This window comes from Pipistrellus hanaki, assembly GCF_964339955.1.
Source record: "Pipistrellus hanaki genome assembly, chromosome: 4".
Lineage (NCBI taxonomy): Eukaryota > Metazoa > Chordata > Mammalia > Chiroptera > Vespertilionidae > Pipistrellus > Pipistrellus hanaki.
Window position 1 is genome coordinate 76,846,624 of NC_140506.1, and position 24,360 is coordinate 76,870,983.

Genomic DNA, 24,360 nt, shown 5'->3' on the forward strand with positions numbered 1-24,360 from the left:
CACCAGTCTCTGGATGAGAACTGATGGGAGTGGGTAACTGCTTAGGTGGCATCATAGCAGGCGAGCCCCAGACAAGGAAGTGCAGGTGCCTGGAGTGGCGGTTGGACAGGTGGGCACTGATGTGACCAGGGGGTACATGTGGGCGCAGCAGCCTGTGATATGGCAGATGTGTGCCCAAGACTGTGCTTCCCATTCATACAAAGTTGGCAAATTTGGGATAAGTGGGGCTGGATCCCTTGACCCTTTCCTCCTTAGGTTTTTATTCTCAGTTCTTAACCAAGAGACCCAGTTGGTGCAGGGAACCAGTGGTTCACACCTCAGGACGACATGTACAAGGATTGGGCGGACGTCCTTCCTGTGTCCAGCACAGCCCGTGTGCCCCTCCTTCCTGATGTGGCTCTCCCTGCTCTCCTCCCCAGGTGTAAGGAGCTGAAGTACGCCAAGGAGCTGCCCCAGATCTCCATCATTTTTATCTTTGTGAACGAGGCCCTGTCGGTGATCCTGCGGTCGGTCCACAGCGCTGTCAACCACACGCCCACACACCTGCTGAAGGAAATCATCCTGGTGGATGACAACAGCGACGAAGGTATGGGGGTGGCCGACCCAGGGGTTTCTTTGAGAGGAGGATGCAAACTCACAGTATCAGCAGGGGCAATGCCCCTCCATTCCAGCACCAGCCCACGTGTCTCTGTCTTCTGTTCCTGGGGCATATCCAGGGAAAGGGAGAAGTTTGGAGGAGGAAATCCAAGCAAACACTTCATTAGTCGATCAGTCCTCTAGGGCTGAGAGTAAACGACCGGTGATGTATCTAGATTAATTTTAATTTCTCCTCTTTTATCAATGAAGGAGATGGCATTAAAGGGTTGAATTCCTCCACACAACCCCTTTCCTGGGAGGCTAGAGAACCAGGGAAATTCTGTCCTGTGATGGGAAGTCCTACCTCTGGGCCACTGTGCCCACAATGACTGTGGATAGAAATGAGCAGAGTTTGCAGGCCTTTTGGAATTGAGCTCTGTGGGGAATGGTGGCTCAATTTAAAAATATAAAACAAGCAAATACCGGATGGCAGCAGCAGAAGTTCTGTGAGGTCCTTGGAGATGAGAGCCTGGTGTTGAGTTGGTGGGGGGTTGGTTTGGCTAATAATTGTACCTTCATGTTGGCTCATAGCCTGCAGAATCCACTGTGCTCAGTGCAGGGAGAGAACTCACAGCAGGTTACAGACAGAGAGCCAGCCAAGAGGCTTATCTTCTGAGCAACTGTAGGATTAAGGGGCAGCTGAACCCCTTGCTCTCAGCAGACTGAGCACAGACGGATCATCCTGTGAGCTCCTGGTTGGGAGAGGCAGGAAGAGCCACAGGCCCTATTTGAAACCTGATTATCTTGGGGAGCTCCGGGTGACCCAATCACATTTGATTGGCTGAAGGGCTGAAGTCCCCCTGCCCCTTCTGAACCTGCATTATAGCAGGGTGCCCTCAGGCACTACTCTTTGGTGGTGGGGAGTCCTCTGGATTTGGAGGACTAATGGTCCATTTGCTGAATTTTTCACATCCCTATTTTTCTTTTTTGATCTCTGGCCTTTTCATTATCTATATATTCTTTTAAAACTGACATTGAGCCCTGATCTATGAATCAGAAGATCTCCGTTTGATTCCTGGTTAGAGCACATGTCTGGGTTGCGGGCTTGATTCCCAGTTGGGGGCATGCAGGAGACAACCAGTCAATGATTCTCTCTCATCATTGATGGTTCTATCTCCCGTTCCCTCTCTGAAATCAATAAAAATACATTTTTAGAAAACTGACATCGAGAGTCTTGTTGTGAGATGGAGGCTTGCAGTTCCTTGAAGCCTCTAAGTCAGTGGTTCTCAACCTTTCTAATGCCACGATCCTTTAATACAGTTCCTCATGTTGTGGTGATCCCCAACCATAAAATTATTTTTGTTGCTACTTCATAACTGTAATTTTGCTATTGATAATGAATCGTAATATAAATACCTGTGTTTTCCGATGGTCTTAGGCCAGGGGTCTGCGACCTTTAAGACATAAAGAGCCACTTGGACCCATTTCCGAAGGAAAAAAAAACCTGGGAGACGCAAAACCATTGCGATATTTAAAACAAATATAACACTGCATATATTGTTTCTTACCTTAATGCTATATACCGGATCATGCAGTTAGCTGTCAATCTGAAGAAAAAAAGGACTTTTTCACTTAACAATGTAAAATATATTTTTGTAAATTAATAGCTAATGAAAATATTTAATTTACCTGGTTAATGGGATTTTTGCTCCTGAACCTCAGTGCACAGTGTCAGCACATCAGGGCTGTAAGACGTTACCTTCATTTTCACACAGGCTTGCAAATTGTTGGAGCCGCATGCAGCTCTGGAGCCGTAGGTTGCCGACACCTGTCTTAGGCTCTACAGCAGCGGTTCTCAACCTGTGGGTCACATCCTCTTGCAGAGCTCTGCCTGGCTGCTCACAGCGTACCTGGCAGCCTCTCTGTTCACCCAGAGAGACCTCTTGCTTCAGCAGGACTTTCAGACCCCTGCAGGGAATCTCTGCTACTACCCACCCTCCTCACTGCTGGCTAACCCCACTCCTTCCCCAAGTCTCCCAGGGTGTCACACCCTCCAAGACTTTGCCAACATCCTAAGTCCCTGCTCTATACTGCTGTGATACCCTGTATCCTCCTGGAGCCCATGATACCGCCTCTACCTGCATATCCTCACTCCAAGTTCTGGGCAGGACTTTGTCCTATGGGCCTGGCTGGTAGCTGACCCTTAGTCAAGGAGCTAGCAGCTGAGGGGCTGGAAGTGCCACTCAGAAGAGCTGGCCAACCCAGAAAAGAGAGGGAACTGAGAATGAGGTGAGGACTCACTGCCGGTGGGGCTCTCTCTCCCACAAAAATCTCGCAGAGCCTGGCCAGAGAGGAGGGAATGGTGTCTCCATAGATGCCTTAGCTTGGGTTCCCCAACACACAGACCCTGAGACAAAGAGTTGAATGCATTAGCTTATTTGGGAGGTGAAGAGGGGCCTGGGGAAGTAGGACTGGGGAGGGAAGGCACCCCTCAAAGGGGGTGTCATGCAGATTTTTACTGTGGTTAACCGGAGCTTCATCCCAGGGGGACTCTGGAGTCAGTGTAAAAGCCACCCCTCAGGATTATCCTGCTCCAGGGCTGAGGCAGCCAGGGTGTCTATACACCGCTAGCATCAGATGTTTTCCCCTGGGAACCTTGTGGCGCCCTACCCTGGAGGAAGCTCAGTTTCAGGAGTTCAGGGTGGGGCAAAGGGATTTGCATTTCTTACTGGCTCCTGGGGGATTCCCCTGGTGCAGGGACCACACTTGGAGAACCACTGAGTTAAGTACCGTTTCAATGATTCACACTTCAGCTTTCATAAAGATGGTCAGTGGGTGAGAACAAGCAGGAAGAGGCATTTGGTCCATTCTGACCTTAACGCTAACTCCCATTCATCCTTCCCTGTCCTCCCCAGTACCTAGCACAGGGGTGGGAAACCTTTTTTTCTGCCAACAGCCATATGGATATTTATAACGTCATTCCAGGGTCATGCAAAATTATCAACTTAAAATGTATTTGCTTGCTATATTTGGTCAAACATTTTATTAACTCGGCCCTAATGTCTCGGCAGAGCCAGACCAAATGATTTCACAGGCTTTATTCTGTTTGCAGACCATAAGTTCCCCACCTCTGGCCTATGGAACCAGGAGTGGACTACATTAATGTTCTCTCTCTCTCTCACTCTCTCTCTTTCTTTCTCTCTGTCTCTCTCGCTGGGAAAAGAAGGCACTCCTATACTTTCTCTTTAATGGGAAGATAAATTTAACATTTTTTTCTTTATTAAGGTTTTCCTTGTGACTAGTATTATTGAGTTTTGTTAATGTTCTGTATACACTTGAAAAGACCCCCACACTGCGATCACGGAATTGAATTCCTGCCAGACATCAATTATGTGTATTTAGATAGACTCGGGGTTTGTCTTCTTACGTCTCTTTGATAATGGTGTTCTAACATCACCTTCTACAATGACTGTTCCTTCTCGTGTTTTCAATAATGTTTGATTTCTGTATCTTGTCAGTTTCTTTGGCAACATAGATTTGTATCTGCATGGCTTCATTGTTAGTGGAGGTTATTACCATTATGTAATGTTCCCTTTATCTTCAAGAATACCTTTTTTTTTCTTGCCTTGCATTTATATTGCCTAGCATTAATATTTTTTATCCCTTCTTACTGTCTGTTTCGAGTTTGATTAAAATATTTTTCCCAGCCTTCCCATGTTTCTGATCTTAAAAGTAATACATGCTCTTTGTAGGGAAATTTGAATGCGTCCAAAAGCACATCTAATTGAAAAAAACAAACAAAACAAAACACAAATACTGTGAGACTAGCCAGCGGTGACTGCTCATTTGTCCATGTTCTCACTCTCTTTTTAATGTGCATTTGACACAGTTATGATCCTATAGTAAAAAGAAGTTAATGTCCTCGTTTTCCCCCTGAACGTGGAAGCACATTTCCCTTTTCATTAAAAAGGCTCTGGGAACATCATTTTAATGAGGGTAGAATGGTCTGTTCTCAGGTTGGTCAACACTGGCACAGGTGGAAACAATAGCGCCCCACTTCCATATGTTTTTACATCCATTCAAGATAAAAGGCTTTTTCAGAAAAAAAAGAGAAGGAGGAAGAAGATGAGGAGGAGGAGGAGGGGGAGAAGGATGGGGAGGAGGGGGGGAGAATGTTGGTGTAGAGAATGTGTCAGCATTGGGACACTGGTAGTTCCTCTACTGTGTATGTTCTGAAGATCCTCAAATCCATCCCCCCAGCCCAGAGCAACTTAGCCTCTCCCCCAAGCTCCACCCCTGTATCCTCTGTCTCCTAGGTGACAGCTCAGGGTCCCTCTGAAACCATACTCTCAATGGGTCCAGTGGCTCATCATTTTCTTCTCAATCTCAGAAAACTGTTTCTCACCAATTATTTCCTGTCTCATTGAAGAGCTTTACCTTTTTCTCAGTTATCTCATCATCAAAGCCTGGAAGCCTTTGCAAGCTCTTCCTTGTCCCTTTCCCAGTAGCATCTGGTTAGTTACTGTTGAGCGTGGTCCTACTTGGCCATATCCCAAGCCACTGGCTTTTTGTTCAGGTCCTCAGCATTTTTTGCCTTGAAATTTGTTTGAAGGGTTAAGGGCACACAGATTTGTGACCATTATAATTCTTGACACACCCTTTTTTTTATTATACTTTGTTTTAACTGAGATATAATTCACATAACATAAAAGATATCACTATGTTTTGCAACTATTACCACTAATTCCAGAATATTTTCCAAAGGAAGCCCTGAATCTCTTAGCAGTCTCTCCCAATTGCTTGGGCAACCATTAAAGTACTTTCTGTCTCTATCCTATCCTTGACCTTTGAAATCTACAATATGTGTCCTTTTGTGTCTGACTTCTTTCACTTAACAATGTTTTCTATGTCCATCCATGTTATAGTACATATGGATACTTCATCATTCCTTTTTATGGCTAAGTAATATTCATTCATCAATTGACATAGACATCCTTCACCCCAACCACCCTCCTCCAGGCTTTCACCACTCTATTGTCTGTGTCCATGGATTATATATTTATGCATTATAAGTTCTTTGGTTAACCTCTCCCTAACCACCCACCCACCCCTGCCTTCCTTCTGAGATTCACCAGTCTGTTCCATGCTTCTATGTCTCTGGATCTATTTTTTTCATCAGTTTATTTTGTTTATTAAATTTCATATATGAGTAAGATCATGTGATACTTATCTTTGTCTCACTGGCTTATTTTTCTTAGCATAATACATTTTTATGTGGACATATTTTTTAATTTTCTTGGGCATATACCTAGGAGTGAAAATTGCTGGGCGGTATGATAATTTTATGGTTAGTTTTTCTTTTTGAGAAACCATCAAATTGTTTTTCACAATTGACTGTTTTTCACAGCACTGGAATCATTTCACATTCGTACCAGCAATAGGGTTCCAATTTCTCCACATTTTCACCAACATTTATTTTCTCTCTTATTTAAGTTATGCCTAGTGGGTGGTATATTGTGGATTTATTTGCCTAATGACTAATTATCCTAAGCATCTTTTATGTGCTTATTTGCTATTAGTTTATCTTATTTGGAGGAATGTCTATTCAAATCCATTGCCCATTTTGAAAATGGATTATTTGTCTTTCTATGAACTGTAATTGTTCTTTACACATTCTGGGTCTGCACTCTTATAAAATACTAGAGGTCTGGTGCACAAAATTTGTGTACTGAGGGGTGTCCCTCACCCAGCCTACACCCTCTTCAATCTAGGACCCCTTGGGGGATGTCTGACTGCTGGTTTAAGTCTAATCCCTGTGGAATTGAACGTAAACCAGCAGTCAGACATCCCTCTCAAAATCTGGGACTGTTGGCTCCCAACTGCTCGCCTGCCTGCCTGTCTGATTACTCCTAACTGCTTCTGCCTGCCAGCCTGATCAATGTCTAACTGCTCCCCTGCCAGCCTACTCACCCCCAACTGCCCTCTCCTACCAACCTGATCACCCCCAACTGCCCTCCCTGCTGACCTGATCACCTCCAAATAACCTCCTCTGCCAGTAAGTTGGCCCTAACTGCCCTCCCCTGCTGGCCTGGTTGCCCCTAACTGCCCTCCCTCCACTGCAGGCCCAGTCATCCCTAACTTCCCTCCCCTGATGGCCATCTTGTGATGGCCATCTTGTGACCACATGGGGGCAGCCATCTTGTGCAAGGGCATGATGGTTAATTTGCATATTACCTCTTTATTATATAGGCTATTCTGTAAGTATTTTTTTTATAAATACATCTAAATATTTTTTTTCCATTCTGTGGATTATCTTTTCACTTTCTTCATAGTGTCCTCTGGTGCACATAGTTTTTAATTTTTATCAAGTCCAATTTGTCTATTTTCCATTGGGTGCTTGAGCTTTTGGTGTCCAATCTAAGAAACTACTGCCTAATCCAAAGTCACAAGGATTTACACCTATATTTTCTTCTAAGAGTTTTATTGTTTTAGCCCTTACCTTATGTAGGTTTTTACTGATTGTAAGTTAGTGTTTGTATGTCCTTTGAGTTAGGGGTTTGAATTCACTTTATCTATGAGGATATTTAGTTGTCCTGGTACCATTTTTTGAAAAGATTATTCTTGCTCTATTGAGTGGTCATGGCACCCTTATCAAAAAGCAACTGACTATAAATGTGAGGAGGGTTTATTTCTGAACTCTAATTCCTGTTTCATTGATGTATGTGTCTATCCTTGTGTCAGTACCACACTATCTTGATAACTATTCCTTAGTAGTAAGTGTTAAAATCAGAAAGTGTGAGCCTTCCAAACTTGTTCCTCTTTTTCAATATTGTTTTGTCTATCTGAGTCCTGAGTATTGACATATAAAATTTAGGATCCCCTGTCAATTTCTGCAAAAAGGCAGTTGTAATTTTGATAGGGATTGCATCAAATCTAAAGTACAATTTAAGGAGTATTGTCAGCTTAACAATATTAATGCTTCAAATCCATAAACATAGGATGTTTTTCTATTTATTTAGGCCTTCTTTGATCTCTTTGACAATGTTTTGTAGTTTTTAATAAACAAATCTTGCACTTCTTTGGTTAAATTTATTAAATATTTTATTAATTTTGATGCTATTTTAATGTTTTCTTAATTTTAGATTTGGACTGTTCATTGCTAGTGTATAGAGATGCAACTGAGTTTTGTACATTGATTTTATATTTTTCTACTTTTCTAAACTTCTTTATTATCTCTAGTAGTTTTGTGTGTATGTGTATATTTTTCAGAGTTTTTAACATATAATATCAACCCATCTTTAAATAGCCATACTTTTACTTCATGGATGCCTTTTTTCTCTTTTTTCTTTTTGTTCAGGTTTCCTGACTCCTTTGTGTTTTTAAATGTGCTTATTAATAAGTGCTTGTTAACCTACCAGGTCAAGAACAAGAACATTGACCTATATGCTCTCCTAAGAGTTTCCAAAAGCCTCCCTGAAAAAGACAGCAAAAGTCACGAGAGAGCTCAGGGAGGCATGGGGCTCATTCCAGTGGGGGCATATGGCAGGTCTATTGTGTGAACCCGGCACTGGGTATAAAGCAAAAGTCCGGACAGATAGAACGGCCGCTTTGTGATTCCTGCCTCTGACCTCCAGGAGGAGGTCAAAGCGGGTCAGACCTGAGGGATGAAATGAATGTCCTCAACTGATCCAGGCAGCAGGCATGTAGAGAGAGCTCCAATTTAGTCATCCTGTGTTCAGAACATCCAATTACAGGAGATAATGAGGACAATTCGTCCTCATTTAGACATTATGTCATTCATCAGAATAGCAGAAATGACAAAGATTCAGTGTTGGTGAGGATATAGAGGAAAAGACACTTTCCTGTTCTTTTTTGTGGGCTGGTACCAGAACAAATTATCAGTTCGTATTAAAAGTTTGTGTCTCATTCAGACAGCCTGTCCTTAGCCTCAAGTGAGGTAAGTTTGCAGGAGAGATCATAATTACAACCATCATGCGTCTGCCCTAAGGCACCCTGTCTGCTGCGGACGGTGGCCGCAGTGCAGGTGCACCCTGGTCACCTTGGGTCCTCCTTCGCCTTCCTCTTGGGCAGGATCCCATGCCTTTCTTTTTCTTGGTTTACATGCTTATTCTGGTGAAACACACAACTAGGAGCTTCTTTAGGAAGTCTAAAAGGAAGATAAAATCTTTTGAGATCATTCATGTCTGAAGAAAGCTTTGTGCTTATCTTCTATGTGAATGGTGGCCTGGTTGAGTTAGGTAACTTCTTTCAGAATTTTGATGATTTTGCTCCATCATCTTCTTTTGAATTTTTTTTTTTAAAGAAACACAGCATTCAAATTCCTGATCCTTTGTAATTCCCTCCCCCTCCGCCCCGCCTTTCTTGAAGCCTATGGAATCTTCATTTCCTCCTCTCCTCCCTGACCCCTCTGAGTTTTGGAATTCACAATGAGGAGTCCAGAGGTGGATCAGTTATCATCCACTGGGCTGAGCATTTAATGGCTTCAGTCTGGAATCTAATGTATATCAGTTTTTTGAAAACTTCTTAGAATATTTAACTGACAGTTTCCATTTTTTTCTATTCTCTCTTTCAGCATCTCCCATTTTTGTATTATTAAGTCTCCTATATTGGACCTCTAACTTTCTTATCTCTCTTTGCTATCATATCATTTCCTCTGTTCTGACTGCGTTTTTCAATTTTATCTTTCTTCCCTTCTATCCAGTATTTTATTTCTGCTTTCATGAGTTTATTTCCAAGTGCTCATTTTTATTCCCTGAAAGTTCCTTTTTATAGCATATTGTTCTTATTTAATGGAAACAATATATTTTCCTATCCCTTGGAGGATATTAATAATGCTTTATTTGGTTTGTTTTTTAGTTTTTCTCCCTGAATAGTTTGTTCCCACAGTTGCTTTTTTCTTTTTGTTGTTTAGTTTCTACCTTCCATGTTGAATGCTCTCCTTGGATGCCCAGTGAACCTGTTGTCTGTACATAATCTCTTCAAGGTGATTCGATAGCCTCAGGAGCTGGGCGTGCAGAAATGGAGAGTTAGTGAGTCTAGTTTACAAGTTGAAAAAGTTCTGGAATTGGATGGTGGTGATGATTACACAACAATGTGAATGTACTTAATGCTACCAAACCATACACTTAAAAATGATTAAAATGGAAAATTTAACATTGTATCCTCCCTCTCCCTCCCCTTCTCTTTCCCCCCTCTCCCTCACCCTCTCTTTCTCTCTCTTTCTGAGCTTGGGTTTGGACTTTCTGGTTTGGACCACACAGGTGTCTGACACATCTGTCACTTTGGTTACCCTGTGCATCTGCTTTCCAGCTTCCCAGTGTTGTGGTTGGTATGTCTTGTGTTTTCCCTGATCAGGAATGGTATGGGTTCATTTTATTTTTTAAATCCTTTTACTGTAGTTTTCAGTGGCTTTTGAGTAGGGGACATGTCTGATTTATGAGTTAAGCTCATTGTCTTATCCTGAAAGTTCAATATTCATTTTTAAAATTTTTTCATATGAAGTGATTAATATTTCTCCGGGTATGTGGTACTATATGCAAGTGTATCCTCTGTATCCCCACCAACACCGAATCTTATTCACCTTTGTCCCCTTCATTGTTCTGAGAAGTGAAGAATCACACGTTATGCTTAACTCTGCACTTTTAAAATACTGCCTTCTTTGTGCTTAAGCAATAAGATGTGGTGCAAAAAGTGGAATTAAATCCTGTGTGATGTTGGCCAAGGGACCTACCTTTTCTGATCTTGAGTAGATTGGGGATAGTAGTGGCTTTTCTGCAGTGTTTAAATTGTGAGGTTTAGAGATAATACTTGCAAAAGCCCATAGTTCAAATCCTGGCAGTACATTAAAGGGCGTGACTGTTGAATGTGCTCATGGCAGTATTTGATTTGCTAGCTCTAAACCCTTCCCTCCACATTCTGTTTCTGACTCACCCCTTCTGGAAGCCTCCCAAGATTTCCCTCTGCTCCCAGGGCACCGTGTGTAGTTCGGTTCAGCACTTGCCATGCTGTATTGCATTGTGTACTTGCCCACCTCTAAACTGTAAGGCCCTCAAGGGCAAGAACCATCAATGTGCTGTGTTCCCCAGGGCCTTGCCCATAGCTAAGTTACCGTGATTGCTGAATAGGTTCATTTACACTGCACGTGTGCAAACTTTTTTTCCCTTCTTTCTCTGACATTATCCTGGGGTTTATTGTCTTTGGCATTTTTGTACATATTTTGGCTTCTACTCCATAGTTATTTCGCTTTAGAACTCAAAAAAACAAAAACAAACAAACAAAAACACACACACAAAAAAAACACACACAAAAAGCCTATCTCCTATCACTTGGTATCTCAGTGATCTGGACAGCTGTAACCTTGTCACTGTTTCCCTGTGGAACAAGCACACCTGGTCACGCTCTTCCCTTGGTTGGTTGGTGTGTTCACAGGTTGGAAACAGGAAGGCTCGGGTTTGGAAACGGTTTTGAGTGGAAGGATACAGACACCCTCTGGACTTGCAGGCGGGATTTTGGAGGAGCACACCGGCATTGTTTGCTTTTCTTCTCGCCTTATAATTGCAGAGATTGGAGAGTCTGGTGTTTTGGAAAGATAACATTTTTCCTGTGTTGTCGAGGCTCCCAGTGAAGTAGCTGAGAGACACCTCGTTATCACACATGTCCACGCCGGGCCAGCTTCCTTACCAGGCCATCACCTGCCTTCCCCCCTGCCCGGGAAGAGTCTTTCTAATCAGAAATAATGCTTGTTTTTGTCCCCAACTAGATCACTGCAGTGTGACAGCATTTGCTCTGTGGGTCTGTAATCACAGATGGGTTGTGCATTTACATTTTTTCTTGTGTGTTTTTAGGCCGCGGGGAGGAGAGGATAAGAGGAAGAGTGTATATCTTTACACAAGAGATAACACGGGAACCCCAGCGAAAGCTTTCTTTGCAAACTGGCTTTTAAAAAAACAGTAACAGCAACCAAAGAAATTTGTTGTTTTGAAATAGCTATAAATTCCAAAGAAGTTGGAAGAATGTACAAGAGGTCTCATGTACCTGTCGCGGTTTCCTCCATTAGTAACATCTTGAAGAATCCTAGTACATGATCACAAGCAGGAAATGGACTTAGGTCAATCCAGAGAGCTTCCTCTGATCTCACCAGTTTAACATGTGTGTGTGTGTGTGTGTGTGTGTGTGTGTAGATAGATTTATACAACTTTATCAAATATGTATATTACTGTAACCACACCACAATTGAGACACAGAAAAAAGCTCCCCCATGTTGCTCTTCTTTTTAACCCCACCCAGCTCCCTCTTCCATTTCTGTCCCCCCACTACCCTTATTTGTTCTCAGTCTGTATACTTCTGTTATTTCAAGAATGTTCTATAGAGTAAACCATGTGGTACATGATCTTTGTGATTGATTTCTTTTTTAAAAATATATTTTTATTGATTTCAGAGAGGAAAGGAGATGGAGAGAGACATATAAACATTGATGATGAGAGAGAATCGTTGATTAGCTGCCTCCTGCATGCCCCCTACTGGGGACCGAGCCTGCAACCCGGGCATGTGCCCTGACTGGAAATTGAACCATGATCTCCTGGTTTATACGTCAATGCTCAACCACTGAGCCACACCCGGCCAGGCTGGGATTGGCTTCTGCCCTCAGTGTAAGTACGTTACAATTCATCCCAGTTGCTGTGAGCACCATGAGTTCGTTCCTCATTATTTCTGCCTGGTGTTCCATGGGTTTACCACAGTTTGTCTAACATTTGGCTTGTTTCAGTTTGGGATTTTTACAAAAAAAAAGTTGCTATCAACATTCATGTGCAGATGTTTCTGTGAAAATTAATTTTCATGTCTCTGAGATAATGCCTAAGAGTACAATGCTTGAGTTATGGTAAACACATGTTCAAGAGAGCTGTTTTTTTGGTCATTTATTCCATTTATGTGACATCCCTCTAAAAAAAAAATCTGATTATTTTTTAAATCTCCCAATAGAGAAGATGTTTTTGTTTTGGCCTTGGAGACTGTAACTATGTAACTATGATACCGGAAGGAATGGGTTGCATTCCAGCAGTACCTGGAGCAATCCCAAAAGCATGTTGAAAGCCTTGCCCTATGATCAAACTGGGCACCCATTAGATTGGAACCCAGCGATGTAAGAATGATAGAGGGTCCGACATAGCCCAGGGCAGGAGTGTAGGCCAGGCCACAGGAGAGTCAGGCCCAGGCACTTCCAGGGGCCTCTGTCTGGGTCTCTGCTATCTCAGCCCCTCCCTCCTTGTCAGCTTGTGAAGACAGGCCACCTCCAGCGCTCCATGCCACCTGGAGGGTTCTATGGCTGCAGAGACAGCTCAGAGTTGACATTGTAATGACAGCTTCAGGCATTGGAGAGGGACAGGGAAGGGAGTCCCAGGGAAGGGAAATGATGCCTTTCCGTAGATCTGTCAGCTGTGACCAGGAGGGCAGAGTCCTGCACAGAACCACCACCCATTAGTAGCCGTGGGGCAGCACTCCAGAAAGGGAGAGGCTGGTGGACAAGCATACCATGGACTCTTAATGTGACAACATCAGTGGGCTTTGCCCGTGGTATTTCCACGAGTTGGGGAAATAACTGAGGCTTTTGTGAAGGATGTGGCACTTGAGTTGGATCACGAGAGACAGTTAGAATTTGGACTCCAGGAGGGAAATGATGGGGGCGGGAGGCAGAAATGTAGAGACAGAGAAGCTTGGGACCTGTAGAGGGAAGTGTGCAGATGGGATCGATATGTAGGAAAGGATGGGTGGATTAGATGTTCAGAGAGTCCCAGGGAGAGGTGGAGGGCCTTGTGGGCACAGGATTGTGGGGGGAGGAGGGACAGTGTGAACAGGTGAGTCTTTGATGTTTCTGACAATCCCTGAGCCGGAAGGATGTGGAAGGCTCCTTAAACAGCCCTGCTGGGATGGAGATCAGCCAGCCTGACAGTGAGAAGGAGGGGGAGGCAGGGCAAGGAAGCTCAGGGCTGTCAGAAAAGCCAGGCAGGCTATTTTCACCTTTATTCTGGAAGAGCAGTGTTTCAGCTTTGATCTTATTTTATTGGAAATGTGAGATGACATTGACTTGAGTGTCTTTAGATCACTTTAGCTGGGAGCTCTAGTTGGCTTGCTGGACAGAGGCTCTTAGGCCTCAGGCTGTGCTACAGGGAAGTGGGAGCTGTGCCCCTAACCAGCACTCAGCCCAGGAAACCCTGTGGGGCAGGATGGCTGCCTTCAGAATCATGAATCCTGCAGGCCACTAACTTCCCTCTTCTCTTACACATGAAAGGAGAGGAAGGCGAAAGGAAAGGCAGAGTCTGGCCTGAATGGGGCCTGCTAGTTAATTACCCCTGCAGGACATCCAGGAACACCAGAGGCTGAGGCTTCCAGGCAAATGCAGAGCAGGCCTGTCAAGTTGTCCCCCTGCCTGGGCTGAGGACCACATGTATCTTCTTGGGTTTTGACCGGACCCTCTGGCAACTGGTCATTGACATTTAAAAAGGAGAGGAAGGTGTCTTGCCTGTGGCAGCACAGCCAGAATTCACCTGAGCGAAGGCTTTGGCTCAACTGTCCCAGTCCTGGAACCAGGCCTCTCAGGCCTCCTTTCTGTACCTCCATCCTCCTCCTCCAAACCTTCCCCTCTGTGCTCCCCCCTCCCTTCCAGTTTACCACTGTTTCCCTTCCCAAAGCTCCTTTTAACCCTTCCTACATACTTATGACTCATCTCTTTGTTTCCCAAGACACATCTAGTTTCCCTGTACTATATATTTTAAAAATGAATAATAATTTTAACCATTATTGAGTGCATGCTATGTGCCAGGCACCGAGCTAAGCGCTTAGCATGTGTTATCTTATTTAAATACCCAAACTGCCCTTTTGGATAAGGACTTTTATTATCCATACTAGTGACCTGGTGCACGGATTTGTGCACATTGAAAGGAAATTAATTAGAAGGTGGCCAGAGAGGCAGGACTGGGCGAGACTGGCTGGTCATGCCCTGGAGCCAGCTTCCTGCCGTACCTCCCCAGCTGGCCACACCTGGGGTGCCACCATGGCTTGAAGGGCATCTGTGGAGTGAGTGGGGTCCTTCCAGGGGACCTGTGGAGTGAGTGGGGTCCTTCCCTTGGCCTGGCCTAAACCAGCTCTTTGACATCCCCCAAGGGGTCCTGGAGTGCAAGAGAGCACTCTGCAAAGTTGCTGGTACAGGTTGTGGAATGCAAACGCAAGTGAACAGTAAACCAGATTCAAGGCCAATAGTGCTCCAGCAGCAACATAACCCACAGCCGAAAGTGGAATCTCACAGTTCCGTGAGGAACAGGCTCCCTCCTCTCTGGTTTCAGATTGTGTTACCCAAGAACCACTGCTGCCAAGACACTGCAGCTTGGCAGCTCCTGCATTGAGAGTCTGCCCTATGGTAGTCAGTGCACATCATAGCTGCCGGTTAGACGGACACTTAGCATACTAGCCTTTTATATATACAGATTAACGCTTTACCCTGATGTCACAGAGCAGCTCAAGGTGAATTCTCCTGACCAGGTGTGTCCTTCCTCCCCAGGTACCGCTGGCTTAAGGTAGGAGCACACAGTGCACTTGGCCTGGTAGCACCTTTATTCTTGAGACCTTCCCAATATCATCTTTTTCTAGATCAAAGCATTCCTGCCCTGTGCGCACTCTGTGTGTGCCTAAACCCAGTGGCACTTCTGTGAGGATTTAGCCCAAATGAGTGTGCAGGGTGGGAATGTCAGGTGTGATGGCAGGTTAATATTAGCAGAGCTTCTGTTCAGCCAGCAGGTTGAGGTGTGGCGGTCCAGCTCACATCTGTTCTAACCCGCCAGTGCCTGTGTGTCCAGATGTTCTCTGTCTTTACAGTCTCCTAGGTTAGAAGAGACATATAAGGTTCTGCAGACCTTCTGGACCCTAACAAAAGCTGCTCTTTATAGAATACTTTTATGCTACGTAACATATTAATATGCACTGTTTTGTTTTGATCTTTTGTGAGCATGCATAAGAACCTAGCACCATGCTGCCTTTGACCTTGGAGATTTCAGGGCTGTGCATACAGAGGCTCCCCAATGCTAGAGCAGGACTAACCAGATGCCTTGCTCTACTTACCACATTTCTGGTTGCCAGCTGTGTTTAAAGAAAACTCCGAGATGTGACCCTGTTCTCTCCAGGACTTCACGTGTCTCCTGTGCTGTTTTGCTCTCTCCCCTCCCCCTATTAATGACTGTGACTTTTGCTATTTCAAAGGAAGAGGTTTGCGGGCTTCAGAGCATTCAGAATCAATATCGTAGTAAATAAGAAACATAATGAAAAAAAAACACACTGCAGCCTGTAGGCAAATTTTATCGCTTACGTTCACATGTTATTATTAGACTCAGATGCAAATACCAGGCTTGCAACTGCCTTTTGATGGGGCAAGATAGGAGACTACTCTTGTAATTTGGGGTAACAATTTGGAGGCATCATCTATAGGCATTATGATGTTTCTCTGTTGGTTTGAGCTACTTGTGTCTGTTTTTTTTTAAAGGTGAAATTTAAATGGAAGAAGTGGTGGAGAGGAATTTCTTAACAAAGCAACTAAAAGCAGAGATGGCCTTCCTTTGAAAGCTCCCCTCTTGAACGCACAACTCCGTGTGATATATTTAGTTTAACACTTTGGTATTTGTATCTCACATCTCCTTTCTTGCTACTTTTCGTCTTTTGCTTTCTTTTGTCCTTGCTTTGATCTCACTATGGAATCACCTCTAAAATGCTTTCATACACAGCAAAAACATCCCTTTTTAATCTTCCCCATTCTTCCTGAAGTTTCTTGTTCTCACCTCTTTTTTGTTCCCGTAGTCAGAACAGGCATTATTTAATCCACAAAGCTGACAGAAGCTCAGAGAATAAAATAGTCACTATGGCTGCCTTCTGTGTTATTCCATTCTGCATTTTCACACGTGTACTTCCTCTCCATCCCTATTGTTAATGGCCAGAATTTTCCAAAGCCAGATGCCCATGCAGCAGGGGGGGGGAGGGGGGGGGCGGGAACCAGGGCTCTTGTATCCCTGCTGTCCTTTCAGAGTTTGGTGGGCTGCTTGGAGGAGCTGGAAGCTAGCCGGTCCTCCTGGATGCCCACTTTTTTTGAGCCCCTCCTTCAGCCAGTGTCCTTCTCCGGACAGGGCTGACCACTGTCTGAGGACAGCTGTCTAGAAAGGTGGATAGATGTGTGCACCAAGGCCAGAGCAGCAGTGTGGGTGACTCAGAGTGACAGAGAGCCATTGCAGGAGAAGCCTCAGTCTGGCCTTCTTTTTTTTTTTTTATCCTCACCTGAGGATATTTTTTCCATTGATTATTAGAGAGAGTGGTAGGGAGGGGGAAGAGAGAGAAAAACATTGATGTGAGAGACACATCAATTGATTGCTTCCCAAGGGTACCTACTGGGGCCGGGATTGAACGGAGGTACGTATCCTTGACAGGAAATTGAACCCATGACACTTGGGTCCTCGGGCTGATGCTCTAACCACTGAGTAAGTGGCCAGGGCTTAGCCTGGACACAAGGTACAATTCTATGGGAGCAGACAAACATCTTCAGATTTTGCAATCATCGCATCCACAGGAACCAGAGGCAGAATAACAAGGAGCGCAGGCACGCCACTGACAAGCTTTTTGCAAGGTATTCATCCTCTCTGTGTCTCAGCGTCCGCGTCCATAAAATGGGGATAACACTACCCCTTACCTCACCGAGTTGTTAGGAGGGTAAAAAGAGTTGACATAGTTCAAGGGGTCACCACAGCAAGTTAAAACAACTTTGTGAAATGCTGTGAGTTTGCAGGATCGATTACCATATGGTTAAATGTGAACGGGAAAGTAATCCAAAGAGTGTTTTTGGAGCATCTCACGATTGGCTGACATTTTGAGTCAGCTTGGTTAGCAGTTCTCTAGGTTATAAATATTTCATTTTTGATACAGATGGGCATAGTATTGAACATGGCTGAAAATGAGTGACTGTCAGCATAAAAGGAACTTTGCCTCCAGGAAGTGAGCCTCTCCAGGGTGCACTGGCCATGACACTGACAACTGATGCTGAAGCTTATGGTTGGGGCCCCTTTTAGCCCTCCAGGGGGGAGAGGGGCCTAACGATGCCTTAACATGTGCATTTCTTTTTGTAGGATTTACAGAAGAGAAAATTTTCTTTTCATTAAAGAAGCTCCTCAAAATTGTATATACTTCAGGTCCCACAAAACCTGCCTTAATGTCTGGATCTTTCTAGCTCTGTTTGGCAGGTGAGAAACCCAGAGGTGGCATGACCAGGATATGCACCAAGTTTCTCCACCTTTCCTTTAAAAAATTTTAAAAGCTAATTTTTTTAACTTCAAATTTTTGATTGAATATACTTGACACTGTGTAAATGTAAGGTGCACAGTGTCTTACTTGGGCACATTTATATTATTGTAATGTGATGGTTGATGTAGCGATATTTACCACATTACAGATGTTCCTTCACTTACAGTGGAGTGACAGCCCTATAAACCCATCATAAATTGAAAACATCCTCAGTCACAAATGCATTTAATACACACAACCTACCAAACATCACGGCGTAGCCCAGCCCATCTTAAACATGCTCAGAACACAATATCCAAAAGACATTAGCCACACAGTATGGAGCATCTGATGTTGACCTTGTGATCATGTGACTGAATGGGAGCTGTGCTCGCTGCTCTGCCCAGCATAAGGAAACAGTATCATACTGCATATCACCAGCTCAGGAAAAGATCAAAATTCAAAATAAGAACTATGCTGTTACATCACCAAAAGGAAAAAACTTCTAAGTCCAGCCATTGTAAGTCAGGGACCGTCTATGCTAATTAGACTGGACAGCTGAATGATCTTCCAGAAGTCATTCTGGACATCCTTCCTAACAAAGCTGTGGTGGTGGGGGCCAAGGTAGAGGCGGTTAGGGGTGATTAGGCAGGCAGGGAAGTGGTTAGGAGTGATGAGACAGGCAGGCAGAGTGGTTGGGGTGATCAGGCAGTCAGGCAGGTGAGTGGTTAGGAGCCAGAGGTTCCAGATTGCAAGAGGGTGCAAGCAGGACTGAAGGCTCTCCCTCCCCCTCCCCATGCATGAATTTCATGCATTAGGCCTCTAGTTGTCTATATTTATTGTACTGTGTATTAGATCTCTGTGGCTTATTTTCTACATGCTATAAGTTTGTAGCCTTAATCACCATCAATCTTATTTCCACTCCATCCCCTGGTAACCACCATTTGACTGTTTTACAGGTTCAATTTTTTGAGGTCACACATGAGATCATACACATGCTTGTCTTTCTCTGTCTGACTAAAAGATAACTTAAAAATTCATTACTGGCCTTTGTATGGGTACTTTTATGCATTTTGTTTGTTGTTTATTGCAAGCATAAAGATATTCTCAGGCATACCTGAAAATCCAGGTTTTTTTTAAATCTAATTTTTGTGTTCTTTCTATGGCATCATTCTCATAAGTAGTCAATATTGAATATTTTATATAACTTGTTTAAAAAGACACAGTGGAAATGTAGAGCATTGTGACTAATGTCTGTGCTCAAACTGTGTTGCAAATCTGTTTTTCCTGATCTTCTGGTCCCCAAGCTGGGAGCCAGGAGCTAGGGATGAGGGATGAACACAGTTCTGAATCCTCCCCTTAGAGAGATCAGAACCCTCTCTCTGAGTCGGGGGGGGGGGGGGGGGAGGGGGGGAGGGGGGTGTAGCTGGGGGCTTTGGGAGTTGGCTTCTCTGATCCCCATGGTGGTTATCTGGTTAACAGAGGTCAGGGACCAACAACCACAATGGGAATCAGAGAAGCTAACTGGCAAGGGAATATGGATTCAGATCTTCAGCAAGGCCTAGGGGTTTAAACTCACCCCAAAACTTTGCTTTACCTCTTCCCCTCCATCTTAATAACTGACTAGGACTTACAGATACAAAAGCCACATATTGTATGATTCCATTTTTGTGAAATATCAAGAGGAGGCAAATTTATAGAGATGGGAAACAGATTAGTGGTCATCAGGGGCTGAGGTGGGCAGGGGCAGGAAAAAGCTGACTGTTTACAGGGTGCAGGGCTTCCGTTCAGGGTGATGACAAGGTTCTGGAACCAGTCAGTGGTCATGGTTGCACCACACTGTGTATGCACTGCTTGACCCTGAATTTATATACTTTAAAATGGTCAAAATAGTAAGTTTCTGGATGAGTATTTGTGATCCCAGTGAAAGCAATAAATACAAAAACAAAACAAAACAAAAAAGCACAATGCTTTGAGAAGTTTTGGGGTTTTATGAGAATCCTCTAGAGTGCTGGTCAACCCCACTACTGCCCACTAACTTAGAAATTCTTAAGATGGTCTTGAAAACCTGCATTTTCACAAGGTCCCAGCTAATTCCCAGGTAGGGACTGCACTCTGAGCAACACTGGCTCTGAGGCAGGTGTTTTTTGTTTTTAATTGGAATGTGCTATGTGTGCTATTTTTTTGTCCTATTTGTCACAACCCGTCCATGCCCAGCTAGCAGCATGCCCAAACCTCAACAATGGCAGGCAGGGATAAGGGTTGGAAATGAATGCCTGGGGTGGTGACATGGGCACTGATGGTGGCAGAAGCAATATTGGTAGAATTGTAGCAGTATCAGCAGCAGTAAGAACAATAGGGAGAGTGAGAGCAGACGCCAGGATCATATGGGGTCCTAGCCAGGGGACTAGCCTGATTGTGAGGGTGTTCCATGCAGGGGTAGCCAGCAATCAGGATCCCAATTTTGGAAATGGCAAGAAAGACCCTCATTATGTAGATTGGGGTCAACTCCCAGGGGCTCAATCTTGCAGTCAAGGCAGGACAAGAAGGCCAGGTAGTGGAAAAGCACAGACATTACAATAACAGTAAGAGAAATATCTCCCTCCCAATCCCTTCTGTTATCAGGCAGTGGCACAGAACCCTGGGGTTCTGGCACAGCTGCTCGGTTAGGATGAACCCTTTTCTGCACACAGGGGCTGACTCTCTGCACGTGGGGCTGGGTCGGGGGCCAACTCTAAGCCAGAGCTACTCAGAATGAGGTCCCCAGAGCAGCAGCAGCAGCATCTCTTTGGAACTTGTAAAAATGCAAGTTCTTGGGTCACACTCCTGACCTGCTGGTGAGGCCGGCGCAGGTTCAAGTTTGAGAAGCAAACTTGATTAGTGCCAAGTTAGATTGATTTGTGCCAAGTTGCCATACCTTGAGGGAGAATAAGAACATTCAATAAGTCTCACTGCCAAGACCTGATAACTGTGAGGGTTGAGGGATACAGACATGGCCCAACCCGAGGTGGTATGGCCACTTGCAAGCCCGGGCCTGTGTGGCCCAGAGTTTCATGCACTGGTTTGGGGAGCAGGTGGAGAGGAGTCTGCTAGGTCAGCACTTGCTTCTGAGCTGGGCTTAGAGATAAGGCTCTGGACGGATGGTTTATTCTCTTACATCACTCCAAGTGTGAGATCTAAATATAATTCCATAATAATGTGTGTTTTTTAAAATATGTTTTTATTGCTTTCAGAGAGGAAGGGAGAGATAGAAATATAAATGATGAGAGAGAATTATTGATTGGCGTCCACAAGCGGAACATGTGCCGCAACTGGGAATGGAAGCGTAACCTCTTGGTTCATAGGTCGACACTCAACCATTGAGCTACGCTGGCCAGGCCACAATAATGTATTTTTTTTTTTTTTTTGCCTTAGTTCTGTTTGCAATTTCTTGCTGTCAATGTGTACTCCTTGAGCCTGATGACAGGTGTTTCCTTTATTGTTAAGGAGCAGATTTATCTCCCTCCCGGTTCCTTCTGATCACAGGCAGTAATGCTTCTTCCCTGTTGACCTCCCCAAATGCTATTTACCAAAACGTATAACACACAAGAATTCCCAAATGGCTCTCGACCAATTTACTATTGGATTTTGTAACACTGGAAGGTAAACATTTATTTTTGCAGAAATGAGTTTCTGTTTTCCTCTCTGAGTTTGTCAGGGAGAAAAATCTTCTGTAAAATGTTTTTCTTACTGTTATTGTAATGTGGTAGAATGGGTTCATTTGTTAAGGATAACATTTCTTAGGTAAAGTGTTTTTCTTACTGTTACTGTAATGTCTTAGAATGGGCTCATTTGTTAAGTGTGACATTTGGGGATTTGTTTCCTTCCCTGGTGAGCCTGGGGCCTTGTTTTTACTTGGTTAACGGGTGGGTTCTCTCACTTTAAGGCAATTTTCAAATCTCAGCACACCAATGCCCTCAGGCTGTCACCGTCCTGTCCATCAGGAAAAGTCTTTCTGGAAGACTCGCCTGAGCTGTCTGCTCATCCTCTTCTCCCACAGGGCCCAGATGCATCCTGAAGGGAATTCTTTTTTTCTCACTGGTCCCATTAGGAACCTGCTATTTGCTTAAATCAGTGGTCCATCTCAACTCTCATTTTCTCTAATGCATTTTGATTTTCCTGACATTGGACGTGGTGTGACTCTGAGGATAAAAATGGTGTCATTTTTCAGCCATATAGCCTCTCTGTACATATTTGTGAAATGAATGCATATATCTTCCTTTTGTAAACTCCACCCTTGATATGATTCCACCTCTTTGATGCTGTTTCTAGCCCATCTGATCCTCTAGCTTGTCTTCCTGTCTCCTCAGTATACATGTTTCCAGAGTACAGTTCTAGTCTTCTTCACTCTCTCCTGGAACTCTCACCCTCTTATGGGCCGACATCTCTCATCTGTGTCCCCGATGCTCTGAGCCTTTCCTCCTCACCTCTGGACCATCTTTTTTTTTTTTTTTTTTTTTTTTTTTAAATATATTTTATTGATTTTTTTTTTTTTTACAGAGAGGAAGAGAGAGGGATAGAGAGTTAGAAACATCGATGAGAGAGACATTGACCAGCTGCCTCTTGCACACCCCCCTAATAGGGATGTGCCCACAACAAAGGTACATGCCCTTGGCCGGAATCGAACCAGGGATCTTTCAGTCCGCAGGCCAACATTCTATCCACTGAGCCAAACTGGTTTTGGCACCTCTGGACCATTCTTTTCATTCAGCAGGCCACCCCTGAATGTCTGCGGGGCTTCACCCAGGTGAACTCAACTTGTTTTTCCACTTTTCTTTTTTCCCCTCTTTTCTAATTAGTGGCATCTGCCCAATCACCCAGACACTGGTGATTCCATAGATCCAATTCAATGCTCATGTCTTTTGATTATGTCTATGATCTGGAATAGTGAGAGCACATGTTCAAATCTCTGCTTAACTCAGACTACCTTCTCCATGAACACTGCCAACCAAAATAATTTCTCCTTCTGTGACCCCTCATAGCACTTTCCTTCCAACAGCCATTTTCCCCCTTTGACCTTTGCTCTGTTTCCCTTGTAAAACTGAATATTCCAACTCTTTGAACTTGTCTCCCTCCTGCACTACATTGTAAGCATCTTGACGGAGCACTTGTGTCGGAGTTGATGTTAAGTATGGGCAGGGGCCCAACCCAATACCTTATGGGGTGCTGAGTCACATGCAGGGGCTGGGAAGAAAAGCCTGCTCACTGTCACTTGTTTTTGAACCCTGCCAGTGTCAGGGTGATGTAGAACAATGTATATCGGAAGCAGGTCAGGGTGAAGCTGGTGTCACCCACTTTCCCTTTTGACAAACTTGTAAAGGCTTGCCTCTCGCTCTCTCTCCTGATGTCTCAGTCACAACCACTAAACCAATGAGGAGAACACTTGACACTTGGACACGGTGACTGTCATGGCTAACAGCTGACATCCAGTTACTGGGCAGAGCCAAAACTCAGTCCCAGGTCACTTGGCAACTAATGGTTCACAGGTGTGGGTCCCCAGGCATGGTGTTCAGTGCTCAGCATTCAGAATGTTCTTGTTGAACTTATGGAGTTGCCCGTAAGGGCAAATGGGCAAATCCTTCCATGGGTGCTGTGCCCATGCATGGTTCCTTGCCTCCTTCTACAGCTTGTCCTTTTGTCTCCAGCGCACATGGTAAGGGTGGGGGGTTGGGGGGAAGAGGGAGAGAAAGGAAAAACCAAACAGGTTAGGTATGGCCTCCTAACCTTCTTGCTAGCATTACCGTTTCAAGAAATTTAACACAGAAAAAGCCAGCCAACTTGTAGTAGATGGTTTCTAGAAGCTGGGCATTCTTTGGTTATCCTTTCAATTCATGGTTATTTGGTTATCCTTTCAATTCATGGTAAGTGAAGAAGCAGAGGGTCCCCACAGCCTGGCTTCTCCACCAGCATCCTTAACAAACTCTTGGATGAGGGCAAAGATGTCACCCGCCTAGAAAACCCACAGAGGGCGTGCTGTGTGCCCAAGATGGTCCTATGACTTCCAGCTCAGTGATTCTCAAAGTGGTTCCCATAGAAAGCATGGACACTCCTGGATCCACTTAGAAACAGAAGCACTCAAGCTCCACCCTAGACCTTTAAAAATGAAGCTGTGGGGGAGGGGTCAGCAATCTGTCCCAACAACTCCCGGAATGCTGATGTGCCCTCTGGTTTGAGACCACCATTCTAGCGTATGGGCCTATTTTTTCATCTTGGACACAGCTTCCTCAGGTGATCTGGGCTGCTCTGGAATCTCTTTTCTTGTGTTCTAACCCTTCCTAGAGTGAAAATAATCATTAAGACCGGCTACTCAATGTTTAGCATATACCTGATGCCAGATGCCAAGGATAATTCTAGACATCTATGTATTTAACTTATTTAATGCTCACCACAACCCTATGAGGTCCCCCTTCTGTAAATGAG

At 44.3% G+C, this 24,360-nt stretch overlaps 1 protein-coding gene across 1 annotated transcript in view; it reads left to right on the plus strand.

Moving 5' to 3' along the window:
* Positions 1 to 24,360, plus strand: part of GALNT17 (polypeptide N-acetylgalactosaminyltransferase 17) — a 395,934-nt gene that overhangs the window by 180,105 nt on the left and 191,469 nt on the right. Inside the window, exon 3 of the mRNA XM_084880693.1 lies at positions 420 to 586. Coding sequence (XP_084736819.1) covers positions 420 to 586 — 167 coding nt within the window. The remainder of the gene's footprint in view (positions 1 to 419; positions 587 to 24,360) is intronic.